Below are 12,561 nucleotides of genomic sequence, written 5' to 3' on the forward strand. Positions count from 1 at the left end.
TGATGCTTAGAGACAGACCCTTGAGAGAGCACTTAAAGGCATGCATATTTAAAAGCTAAGATGCATTTATTTAAATATTATAAAAGAATATATGTTTAGTCTTAACTCATTTAGAATAAACTTCTAGTCCACCATAGGCAAGCTTACAGATTAAGAACGTTTAAATAACAACTCAATTCATTGGTGGATCTGGATAGATTTCATATTGATATCTTGGAGTTTGTGTTCCCTCTAGGATTTTAGGCTACATGTAGAGATATATATCTATGATCCAATGGCTGTGTGGGAAATGGGAGGAAGGGTGTGTAGGTAGAGGTAGGCAAGAGGGCCATTCAATAATTAAGACAACAAATGTGTTTTGTTCCTAGGTAATGGCTGTATGTTTTAACTAAACACATTTTCTGAATCATTTGGGGACAGATCTAGCTGAACTTTTTTTTAACATTTTCTATACGATCAGCTGCTATATTCCAGTAATGGTGAGAATAATTACTAATCAAACAGTTAATATTTTTCAACTCCATATGTACATTTCAAGAAGAGTTACAAAAAATCAGCTTACTCTGTATATGTTTTTGACTCCATCAATCGGATCTCCAGCACATATTCTATTCTTAGCATAACAACTATTTTTTCCACAGGCATTCATATTTAATATGTGTAAGTTAACTTCCATAAGTTTAGTGGCCAGTGTGTCATTATCAATATATCCCCAACCTGCAACGTTGCAAATGTGATTTACAATATCTTCATCTTGCCTTTGCGGAAGTCGTGTCACATTTGTAGCAGTAGTTAACTTTGCTCTTGGGATTATCTGTCAGTAAAATAGACAAAGGTCAGATATGATTAGTTCTGTTTGCCTGTGGGAGGTTCTTAGCAAAATGAGATACATTTGTACATTTTATGTTATTGAATGGGGGGCAGTCATTAGTAGCAGCAGGCTATAACCCACATTTCCTTCATCTACAGCCATATTTTTCCTCAGTGTGAAAACTTGTACAAATTTACTATTATTGTCAATGAATGGCAAATTTCCCAAAATGATTATCTTTCCTTCAGACAGAAAATGACAGAAATTAAATAAAAATTAATATTTCTGAGTAACAGGCAGTAGAAAACTAAATATTGGTATTTGAAGTATTTTCCTGAGGGGCCAACTTTCAGCTGTACTACTCCCCCACAAAAATAGTTTAAAGCACTGAAAACAATGTCTTATATGTATATTTTATATTTTTTATATTTATAAAGTATATTTTATGACATTTTAATTCATAATTATGCAATACTTTTCATTTACTTTAGTGATCCCTCAGCCTCTGTAATCATTATTACATGGAATCAACTAGACTGAGTGAATGAATAAAATAACATGGATTTATATATCTTATTTTACCATATTTGTTCACCATGGAGCTCAAGGTTCAATTGAAAAAAAAAAACGGTGAATAATTTTATCGAAACATATAACAATTAGCAATAACAAAAGTGCTTTATCAAAACACAACAGACCTTGTGTAAAGATATACTATGACTGACTAAGTTTATTTTTCAAAAATGTTTTAATAAATGTCAAGCTGAGCTTCTCAATAATCAATAGAATTTCAGCACCAACAATATAGCAGACATGTTAACAGTAAGAAACATAAATGACTGAGTAATTACAAGCTGACTGCAATAATTAAGACAAGTAAATTCAATTTTAGCCCCAGAGAAGAAAAAAGTATTTACTGCAGTTATGAGAAAATAATAAGACAAGACAGTTATGATAAATGCACAGACTGTAAGGGGTATCTATTAATAACCAAATTTACTATATCCTCAGCATATTATTTTTTTTGATGGTATCTAATAATATATTTAATCTGGGCCGGATACTGTAATATAATTATGATGTATATAAGACATTAAAGTTCCAGTTCTACCCTTGTATGGTGGACCTCCTCAGCCAAATAGCTAGGAGCTCCATACACATTGCAAATAATAAGAGGAATAGGGGATACCCCTGCCTTTTTCCTGTGTCAAGAACAAGGTGATATGACAGTTTTGCTCTCATTTTTACTACTATTTGTTACAAAGACATGCATCTGGAGAGTTTCTCCTCGAGCCTCTGCTGAAAATTGGCTCGTTTCAAGTTGGACTTTCCCGGTAAACAAATGTTAATAAATAAATACATACAGTCTCCTTACTACATTTCTTAGCTTCTGTAGTGAACTCCAATGCCTCAATATTTCAAACATATATCCCTATCTCACCAATCAAAAGCCTGCTCTGCATCTACTGACAAAACAAGCAATTCTTTGTGACTTACTAGCACATCGTCCACCAATAGTAATGGCTTTATAACATTATCTTCTGTCCTCCATCCTCCACTGACTCACAACAATCTCCATCAATGATACTTAGCAACACCTATGATAAACTATAACAATTCTATCCATGAAGACATATGGTCATGACTGAGTACTGACATGGGTTTACAGCAGGATGGAACTACATCATTCTCCTGCTTTAAATCAGTGTTGTAACCACTTCTTTTCAGGAATCAGAGGTGAAGCCTTTGCCATTGCTTTATTAAAAGTCTTCGGCCATATCTCTGTCACCTGCTTCTTCACTACTCCATTGGGATCCCATATATTTTGGGTGACTTCTCCCTTTTCTGTTTTGTTCCATTCCATCCTCAATTCTTCCTCTATAGCAACACCTTTCATATTTTCCTAACTGCCTTCCTTTAGTTTAGGTAACTTTACATTCTCTCTCTCACCAATCCCTTCCCTAACTTTCATTTCCCACCATCCCTCTTTCTTCCATATATAATTTCTCATACAATGGCCTGAATTAACCCAAAATTCTCCCTAATGCCCTCACTTCCTCATCTTTTTTCCTTGACTCTCACTTTATGCATACGCCTTTCATAGGATCATACGAAGTTACTAGGCTATTACAAGCCTAGCCAAGAATTTAGAACATGCTCTGAGAAGTCAGCACCCGAAGCGCCTGTCCAGCAGGGACACAGGTGGAATCCCACGGGTATATTTTCTGTTTCCCATCCAGTTATCCAGGTTGCACTTAAAAAGGAATAATGAGGTGGTCTGCTTGACGTGAAGAGGGAGTCTATTCCACAGAAGTCCTATTGATGTCACAGACCAGGTTGAGGTTGTGCATGCGGGTTACTCGAGTGGAGCTTGACTTACAGATATGTAGCAGTCCCATCAAAGCAGGGTGTGAAATTGCTTTGTATGCCAGACAGAGGTCACCTCTGAGGAGTCTGCATGAGACTGAGTAGAGGGACAGGGTTTTTAGCCTACCTGTGTAAAGGAGATGTTTAAGATCCTGGATTCTCCTGGTGAGGAACCTCTTTGGTGTCTCCAGCTGCAGCATGTGCTTTGCGAGGTATATGCTGAACGGGGCATTGCAGTCAGTAATGGGCCTTATAAGGGAAGAATACAGGGATGTTATGACCTCTTTGTCCCTGAATAAGCTATCCTTCCTAATAAGGTGGGCTATGTAGAAAGCTTCCCATACAGCAGAGGCAATATGGTGGTCAAAAGTCAGGTAGCCATCAACCTGGGTGCCCAAGTCCCTCACAACTGATTGTATTATTAGGACCTTATTATCAATGTGTTAATTTGTGGGGATGTCACTCTCCCCAAAGGGGATGATGATGCATTTTTGGTACTCAGTTTGAGGCCATGTTTCTGACACCAGTCATTTGTTTGGGTGAGACCCTCTTGGAGGATGTCCACATCACTAGGATAATTGATGACAGTGCCCAGCTTGCAGTCATCTGCAAACTTGGTCAGCCATAGTCCACTGGTTTTGGCCTGCACCTCAGAAAAATATATACCAAACAACAGAGGCCCCAGTTCCAATCCCTGGGGTATGCCGCTCGTTACGGGTCTACTGCTTGAGGTGGCTTCCCCTATTTTGACTAGCTGGGTTCTATCAGTGAGCCAGTTTGCTACCCATCTGATAACATACGGATTGATGCCTAGTTGAGAAAGTTTATCTATTATACCACCTTTTGCCTCAGTCTTAATGTTAATGCTCACATGGCCTGCCGATTTGCCCCAAACATATCTTCTCTACAGCAGTAATCTTAAACTGTAGTTTTTTTTATACATCTCTTTCCAAAATCTCTGTTTAAGTTCTCTCTCCCTAATTATCTCTTCCTCTCTTCTCCTATCCCCCTCTCCTGAGTTATAAATTACATAGATCTTTATAAGTATATATGTGTATTGCACTTTTATTATTTTTGTAGATTTTTTGATACATTTTTTAATTTAATTTAATACATTTCTTCTATTCTACAAGCTCTACTCGCACAGAGAGAAAAAGCCCTATTACCTTGTTGATCTGGGTTTGACTAGTGAACTGCACATTGGAGTAGCTGTTGAGTGGAGAAAGAGAGAGAGAGAGAATGCTTGCTTAACTCTTTCTGGAAGGGATAAAGTGTACATGTTTGAGGTACTAGTTCAATGTTAGAATTCCTACAAGGAGAACTTGGGTGACATGGTGGCCATAAGCCTAGGGGATCAGCCTTTTGAAAGGTTACATCACTGATGAAAATCAGGTGGCATGCCCTCACTAAGGCCCATTTTAAGCCAAACACTTAATAAGCATGCTATTAGGCAAAAGCAGTGTAAACAGTTATTGCTTAATACCCAGCCCCTCCATTTGAGGAGGGATAAATGACAGCACAACTTCTGGCACTTGACCCTGATTCTCAGGAAGATTGAATGCAACATTGGGATTTGTCTCTTTCTCCCCCTCTCTTTTCCCAGAAGAACAAATGGGCCAAATGAATAGGTAAAAGAGAGGCTTGCTAGCCACTAGGGAAAGTGGAAGCAACAAATAAGCAAAAATATATGTATTATGTTGTATTCTATTTCAGGTTTGTTATTAGGCCCATGAAATACCCCTTTTAGCTGAGTTTGACTAGAACATGTAAATAAAATTAAGGCAGCCTATCTAGGCTTGTGTTGTATCAGAATATCACGTAAGATTAATTTTCAGTTTTATGATGAAAGTTTGCTGATATTTTGTTTTAAAGGAAAGCTCTAAATCAATATATGTATATATTCAGCACCATTTCATTGAAATGTAATTATATTTAAGGTATTTTGTATTGTTTTCAATTGCATATCCAACTATTTTATTTCTATACCAACTTGAACATTTTCAATACAGATATGTTAAATATTCCCTAAAATTTATTTTTTTAAGCAAAATTAAGTAAAGTGTCATTAAATAAATGAAGTGCATCCTACTATTTTTTTATATCCATTTAATTTTGTTGAGTATGTTCATTTACTCCATGGTATGGCTAACTCCTTATTTTTTAACTATACAGAATGCATTATGATGAGATACTCAGTATCTGGAGACTTTGAAATAATCAGTTTCAGTAGAAATAGGATGTAAAATTTATATTCTGTCACTTTGTCTCTGTGTATCATATATGTAGAATTAATGTATAAAAATAATGAATTATTATTAATATACTTTAAAGTCTGACATTTAAATTTATTTAATATTCTTGCATTTGCTAAAATCATAGGGATTAGTATTAGCCTTACATAAAGTGGTGATGAAGTTTTGTGGTAAAAATAATTGTTTTTCATAATATTTAGTAAAAGGTGTAGCAAAGATCTGGCCTTCTTTTCACCAAGTCATTGAATCCAATATAGTATAAATAATGCTTTGTTATTCAATAACCATCACAGAGAACATATTGTTCTTATCACTATAAGAAGATATTTTAACAAGTATTAATGTTCTCCTCCTTCATAGAACAGAACAGAACTTGTTAAAGAAGAGATCAGTGTTACTTTTAATATGCCTAAGTCTTCATTAGTGAGATGTGTTTTTGAGGAGGCTCATATTAATTTTATTAATATTTAGAAACTTAGTTTCTCTTATTTGAATTATTTAAAGCATGCATACTCAAAGAAATAATAAAGACATTCAGAAATGTTTCCATGAGTTTGTAATATAAATTCAGAATGTTAAGTGGTGTAATTCTTGAAAGATAGCCTTTTGTGAGAACATTTTAATCAAGAGAAAAGGTTAGCTACATAAATCCCATGTGATTAATTACAGAAAAGCAAAATCTTATTTTGAAAAAAATATCTTTAACCATTTGATAAATATGAATAATACTAGAAAACATACCTCTTGCTATTAAGTGAAACCTGACAACATTTCAAGCCCCCATAAACCCTGAGAACATTACTGCCTTTGCAGAACTGTTCACAGAAACCTTGTACAAGCATATTAATAGCTGCATAGAGGTAGCTGTACTCACCAGGAAGAAATAAAGAATTAACTTAAAAAATAAGCCACCCTGGTGGAATTACAAAATCAAAAATAAGCCACCCTGGTGGAATTACAAAATCAAAAATAAGCCACCCTGGTGGAATTACAAAATCAATAGGCTGTATAACAGGAAAAAGAAAACCATGGCAAAAATTAGGAGCTGCAACACCCAGCAGGATGAAAGCACTCTCATCAAACTAAACAAACAACTCAGAGGACAAATAAATTCTATCAAAGCCAGATTTGAGGTTGGTTTGGCCTCCCAGGCCAAGGCAACCACAAAGCATTCTTTAGCTATGTCTGCAACCTCAAAGGCAATTCACAACTGTGTGTGCAGAGCTGATTGTAAATGGAGCCAGATATACTGAGCTAGATGATATAGCAAACCTCCAGGCTGATAAATTAATCTCCATAAAAACACAAACCACACACCCACCTTCGCGGAGGCTCTCAATAAAAATCTACCCAAAGAGCAGAGACCTCCAAAGCAGAAAAGCACTCGACCACCACAACACAACACTAATCATGAGACACATAACTCTCCTAAACAGTGTGTCACTCAACCAAAGCTCTTAAGGCAAAACAGCATGCACAACACACTAGTCATAGGTGACTCAATAGTGAGAAACACTGATCTCTCACTCACTAGGTTGAATAAGGAGAAAGTAACAGTCAGCTGCCTTCAGGTGCCAGGATCCGTCACATAACGCACGCACTCAGGTCCCTCAACGACAGGTACAAATACGACTCTGTCATTGTACATGTGGGTGTGAATGACCTGAGACGTACCTCCCTGGACTACATAAAAAGAGACATGGAGGAGCTCTTGGATTAAGTAGCCCAGGCAGGTATGACCCTAGCCTTGAGCAGCATCCTACCATCACCCAGAATTATACCGCAGTACAAGCAGAAAATGATTGATTTCAACAACTGGCTAAGTTTCTGGGGATCCAGTATCTGTCTGCCTGGGATGACATGATTGGCAGATGCAGGCCATCTCTGGCAAAGCATCTAGGTCTGTCATGTCTGGGCTTCTCGATACTGGCCAAGGCTCTTGCCACCCCTATAGTGCCTTTTTTAGCTGGTGTTCCAAAGACCAAATTACCACCATAACAGTTACAAACAAACGCAATCTGAGGGTTATGCTGCTCAACGCTAGAAGTCTGCATTTCAAAATGCACTTGCTCAAAGCACTACTTAAAATGGAGAACACTGACATTTGTACTGTAAAAGAGACCTGGTTCAAGGAAGCAGAAAGCACCCCTGCACTACCAGGCTATAACTCATTCCATACCTTTTGGCCCCAGAATTTGGACTGAAGCTCCAAAGGCAGTGGTTTCCATATTTATAAAGGATGTGCACACCTCCAGACTGGTGACCCAACATAACGCATCAGAGATACTTCAGGTGCAGCTAACATTGGGTAAGACAGCAATTCAGGTTGTAGCCTGCTACAGGTCCCCAACCATATCCCAAGACTCACACTCCACGTTCCTAAACATCCTGGAGAATATTAGGGTCCAACCTAACACTCTCATACTGGGAGACTTTAACTACCTCTCCATTAACTGGGAAAACTACTCATGTACAAATACATTTGCTCAACGTTTCCTGTAATTTATTAATTCCAATGCCCTGGACCAGCTAGTTCTTACCCCCACTAGAGGTAGCAACATCCTTGACCTGGTCATTACTAACATGGGCGACCATTGGTCAGCACCTCCCTGGTTAGATCCAACCACAAACTAATCACCTTGGAAACCCCCCCCCCCCACAATGGTAACCACCATGAAAAACTTCTCCAAAGCTACCTTTGGGCTCCTAAAATCAGAGGTGGCTAACTTCACAGCACCCATGCAAATAGAGAGTAGTTGCATGACCCCCGAATCATACAACAATGCACTGTATGAACACGTACACAAATGCATGGATCTTGCCATACCCAGTAGAACCAAGATGCTCTCCTCCAAAAAAAGGAAACCAATGTGGTGGTCCTCTGCCATAAACAAACTCTACAACAGGAGGAGGAAACTGATACAGAATAAAGTGAAGTCCCAAGACTGGAAAAACTACCTTACCAGCCTCAACAAAAAGTTGAGATCCCTCATCAAATCCTCTAAAGCTAGCTATGAAAACAGAATTGCAGCAGATAGTAAAGACAACTACAAGGCCTTCTATAGTTATGTAAAGAATCTCCACGGCAACACCCAGATTTGCTCTGAACTACTGTACAATGGTACCTTCTATACCGAGACAACTGATATTGCCAATATACTGGCCGACAGATTCAAGGCCAACTTTACCCCTCCCTCTCAAAGGACCAACCACCCAGTATTACTGTCGCACAGGTTAAAACAGGGGTGTATATTATGTTATCTAACTGTTAAAAGTTTGAACGTCAGATGGTCGACACCATATGATCGAACTTTTAAGACTTTGAACATTTCAACGGAGATATCCGTACAGTGAGGAATGGGAAGATTTCCCTTTCCTGCACTGAAGTGCGATCTGGGAGTCACAGAAGGCACACACATGCACACACTCACACCTAGGGCCAATTTAGAGTGTCCAATTCACCTACTGCATGTTTTTGGGATGTGGGATGAAACCGGATCACCCAGAGGAAACCCACGTGACCACAGGGAGAACATGCAGACTCTGTACAGAAGACACCCCAGACGAGAATCGAACCAGAGAACCTCTTGCTGTGAGGCGGCAATGCTAACCACTGCACCACTGTGGCCTGCCGGGTTTCCAAATGACAATAAATATTTAAATTAATCTCAGAAACACAAAACTCAAAGTAGTGAAGTAATTAAGATGCTGACCACTGTAACAGATCAGCAGAGAAAACTTTAACTTTCGATAAAAGCCAAACAATGCACTCTCCATGGCCCTGCAGCACGCTTACAACACTACTTCTGCGAACTGTTCAAACATCACGTAAACAATGTGAAATATGATATGTGTGCATTTTTAGACATCAGTGCTCATAAACATGAATGCAAGCTACTCCTCAACCTCTTCAGATGAGACAAAACATCCGCTCAAAATTTTAAACTTTTGCACCTATACCCTCAACTATATGAAGGACAATAAAGTAAGTTTCCAACTTTTGACAGTAAACCATACATAGACATATGGATCTACTTTCAAATCACAAAATTCCATATTACCGAAGACCAGAATATCAAGACCATAACCATGAATGTGCATAAGATCGAGTCCCAAAATGTTGAAAAATACAATGGAAACATAAACCTCCCACCCCACACCACAAAACACAAACCGACAAATACAAAATAAAGCACTGCTGACTTCTCTATGTTTAATCAAGGAGCAAGCCCCCCTACACCCTTCAATGTTGTGGGCTGTGCCCCACATCTCCTGCAAATTTAGTATACCAGCTCCAAGATTACACTACAGTGGTGGAAAGGAAAATTTCCTGATTCCCAATGTACTGCTTTCTCCATAACATATGACCAAATATTTTCTAACACACATACCTTCCCCTTTGCTATATACCTACATCCTGCCAACACACACACATCCACTCTCACTCACTTATCCCTGCACCACAAATGACACTCACACAATTTATTATAAACACACAAAACCTATCTTTAACAATAAAATCTTCCTTACCCCTTTACTTCACAACTTTTATAAAACAAGCTCACAAATTCCCTTCACTGGTACACGTAACGTCTGCCACATATAATTACTAAAATGCACAACTTCTTAAAGGGATTCTCCACTTCTCAGATACAACACAATACCTACCTTCATAGATTTGTCATTCACCAACTCGATATTCTGAAGTTTCAGGATTTTAAGAATCGGTAATGTAAGATTTTGTGAGTTGAAAGAAGACCCATGAATAAATATATATATATATATGTGGTGGTGGTGCTGCGGTAGAGTTGTCACCTCACAGTAAGACGTTGTCCTGTTCGATTCTCAGCTAGAGCATCTTATGTGAAGAGATATGCATGAATGGGCGTACCTTCATTGAAGGTTGTGCATCAGGGCTGGCAACTCGGCACGTAAAACTCTACTGCCAATCATTAGTGGACCGGAGTTTCACTGTGGCGACCCCTAAACGGGAAAAGCCAAAAGACACAACAACAAATATATATATATATATATATATATATATATATATATATACACATATATGTATATATATATACATACATATAGATATATATATATAGATATATATATAGAGAGAGATCTACATACATACGTACATACATACACGCATTGCTGCTGAAATATGGTTTCATTGTACTGGCCTTTTTACACATTCAGACCATCAGGGAATAGTAGGGAGGTATTATCATTTATCTGTTTTCCAATTCCCTCATGCCAAATCCCTCAAGACACCAATTTAAAAATCCTGTGAATAGCAGTTACACTAAATAGAACCCATGACCACATTATGACCACCTACAATTCCCTTCATTATTTCCAGATGAGTAGGATACCTACCTCAGTACTGTGAAATCTACACCCATCCACTTCATACTGACTTTAACTGCCCTCACATTAACTGGGAACTACATGCAATAAATAATTATACCAAGTGGTTTTGGAAGTTTATCAATACCAACCCTTAGATCAAAATGTCCATCAGGAGAGGAAAACTGCCACATTTTCATCTACCACAAACCCAATACCAAAATTCAACTCAGCATAACTTCTTATTACTTTCCTGAAAATAAACAAATGTGTTACTGTCCTTAACAGCCCTACTGGTAACAATGCAGTTATAATGGAAGATATCCAACACTGGATATCCATAACAATTCCACAAGGAAAAATACTACTATGTGATGCCAACATAAACTGGTTGGACATAGCCTCTAACTCCCCTACATCCAGCATGAACTGAAATGGTTTGACATAACCAATTAATTGTCACACACATTATGATAAGACATCATAATCCTTATTAGACTGGATTCTATAATGACACCCAAGTAAATTCACTACCACATGTACAATAACAGACTCTCACAGTGACCATTTCCAAATCTCTACAACTAGACAGGAATAAAAACAACACCAAATAAAGAAGAAATAGATACATTTGGAGAAATATTTAAAAACACCATGGAACATAAAGAAGATGAATGGATAGAAACTTAAAAATAATCAGTACAGAGTTAAAATGTACAGGATATGAAATGGGATGAAGTAATAGACAGAGAAACTGAAACAAATATAAAGTAAAACTCCTAACTAGAAAACCCCAGAACCATATGAAGTACCTAAGTTCTGGATAAGAGTATTAACATCTTTATACAGATATTTAGCCCTGAGTTAGAATTAATTTTATGTGCATGCTGAGCAAACAACAACCTGGTTAATTAAATACTTGAATTGATACAAACAGACCTTATAGTTATTTACAAGCAAACTTAATCATGGGAACTGAACAAAAGGGGCACAAGTTATATGGAAAAAAGAAAAAAGATAATTTTGTTGCTACAATGAAGAATTTCAAAAAGGGAAAGAATCAAAGTAAGGCATGGATAGATTACATATTCTAAAAACAACCTTAGTCAGAGGTATGTACAGAAGGTTGTTGTACCTTATGTATGGGGCTGAGGATGGTATGCCTATTACTTCTTTAATTTTCCTCATAATCAAACCTCAGAAGTCTGCATAAGAGGGCATCATAGCTTGTGCTGGGGCTGAACCCAGTGTAGTTATTGTTTTACTTTTCTCACAGATCTCAGAGGTGAGGATAGAAGGTTACTATAGCTTGTGAGGGGGCATTGTACTGTCAAGGAGCAGCAAGTTGGAATATATTACTTTGATCATTATTTTTTCACTTTCCTCACAATTACCTATCAGCCAAGTATAAAAGTGGTACTTTACGGGCAGGGTTGAGGAGTGTGAAGGCATACTATGTACATATACAACAGTAATCATGTAACTGTAATCATGTAATCATGTAAGAAATCTGGAGCATTTCTCCCCGGGTCTCCGCTGAAAACAGGCTCTGTGGAACCTAGTCGGACATTCCAGGTCAACAAATGTTAAATAAATAAATAAAAAAAATAAAAAAAAAAATCACTTGTGGACCTTTGTACCTCAGCTTGTATCCCAATCTTAACATCAGGGGGATTGACAGACAATCACTGGTGTATTTCTGGTGTGGGAGGTAGGGATGCAGGCAGCATTCCCAGATAGGATTTATGTAACCTTTAAAACATTTGTTTTGTTAGCTGATTA

At 37.6% G+C, this 12,561-nt stretch overlaps 1 protein-coding gene across 1 annotated transcript in view; it reads right to left on the reverse strand.

The window, feature by feature from the left end:
- Nucleotides 1–12,561, reverse strand: part of LOC122811064 (granzyme H-like) — a 98,767-nt gene that overhangs the window by 24,181 nt on the left and 62,025 nt on the right. Inside the window, exon 4 of the mRNA XM_044082618.1 lies at nucleotides 563–814. Coding sequence (XP_043938553.1) covers nucleotides 563–814 — 252 coding nt within the window. The remainder of the gene's footprint in view (nucleotides 1–562; nucleotides 815–12,561) is intronic.

The sequence above is a fragment of the Protopterus annectens genome, chromosome 9.part0, assembly GCF_019279795.1.
Source record: "Protopterus annectens isolate FY-2018-M chromosome 9.part0, PAN1.0, whole genome shotgun sequence".
NCBI classification, from domain to species: Eukaryota; Metazoa; Chordata; order Ceratodontiformes; family Protopteridae; genus Protopterus; species Protopterus annectens.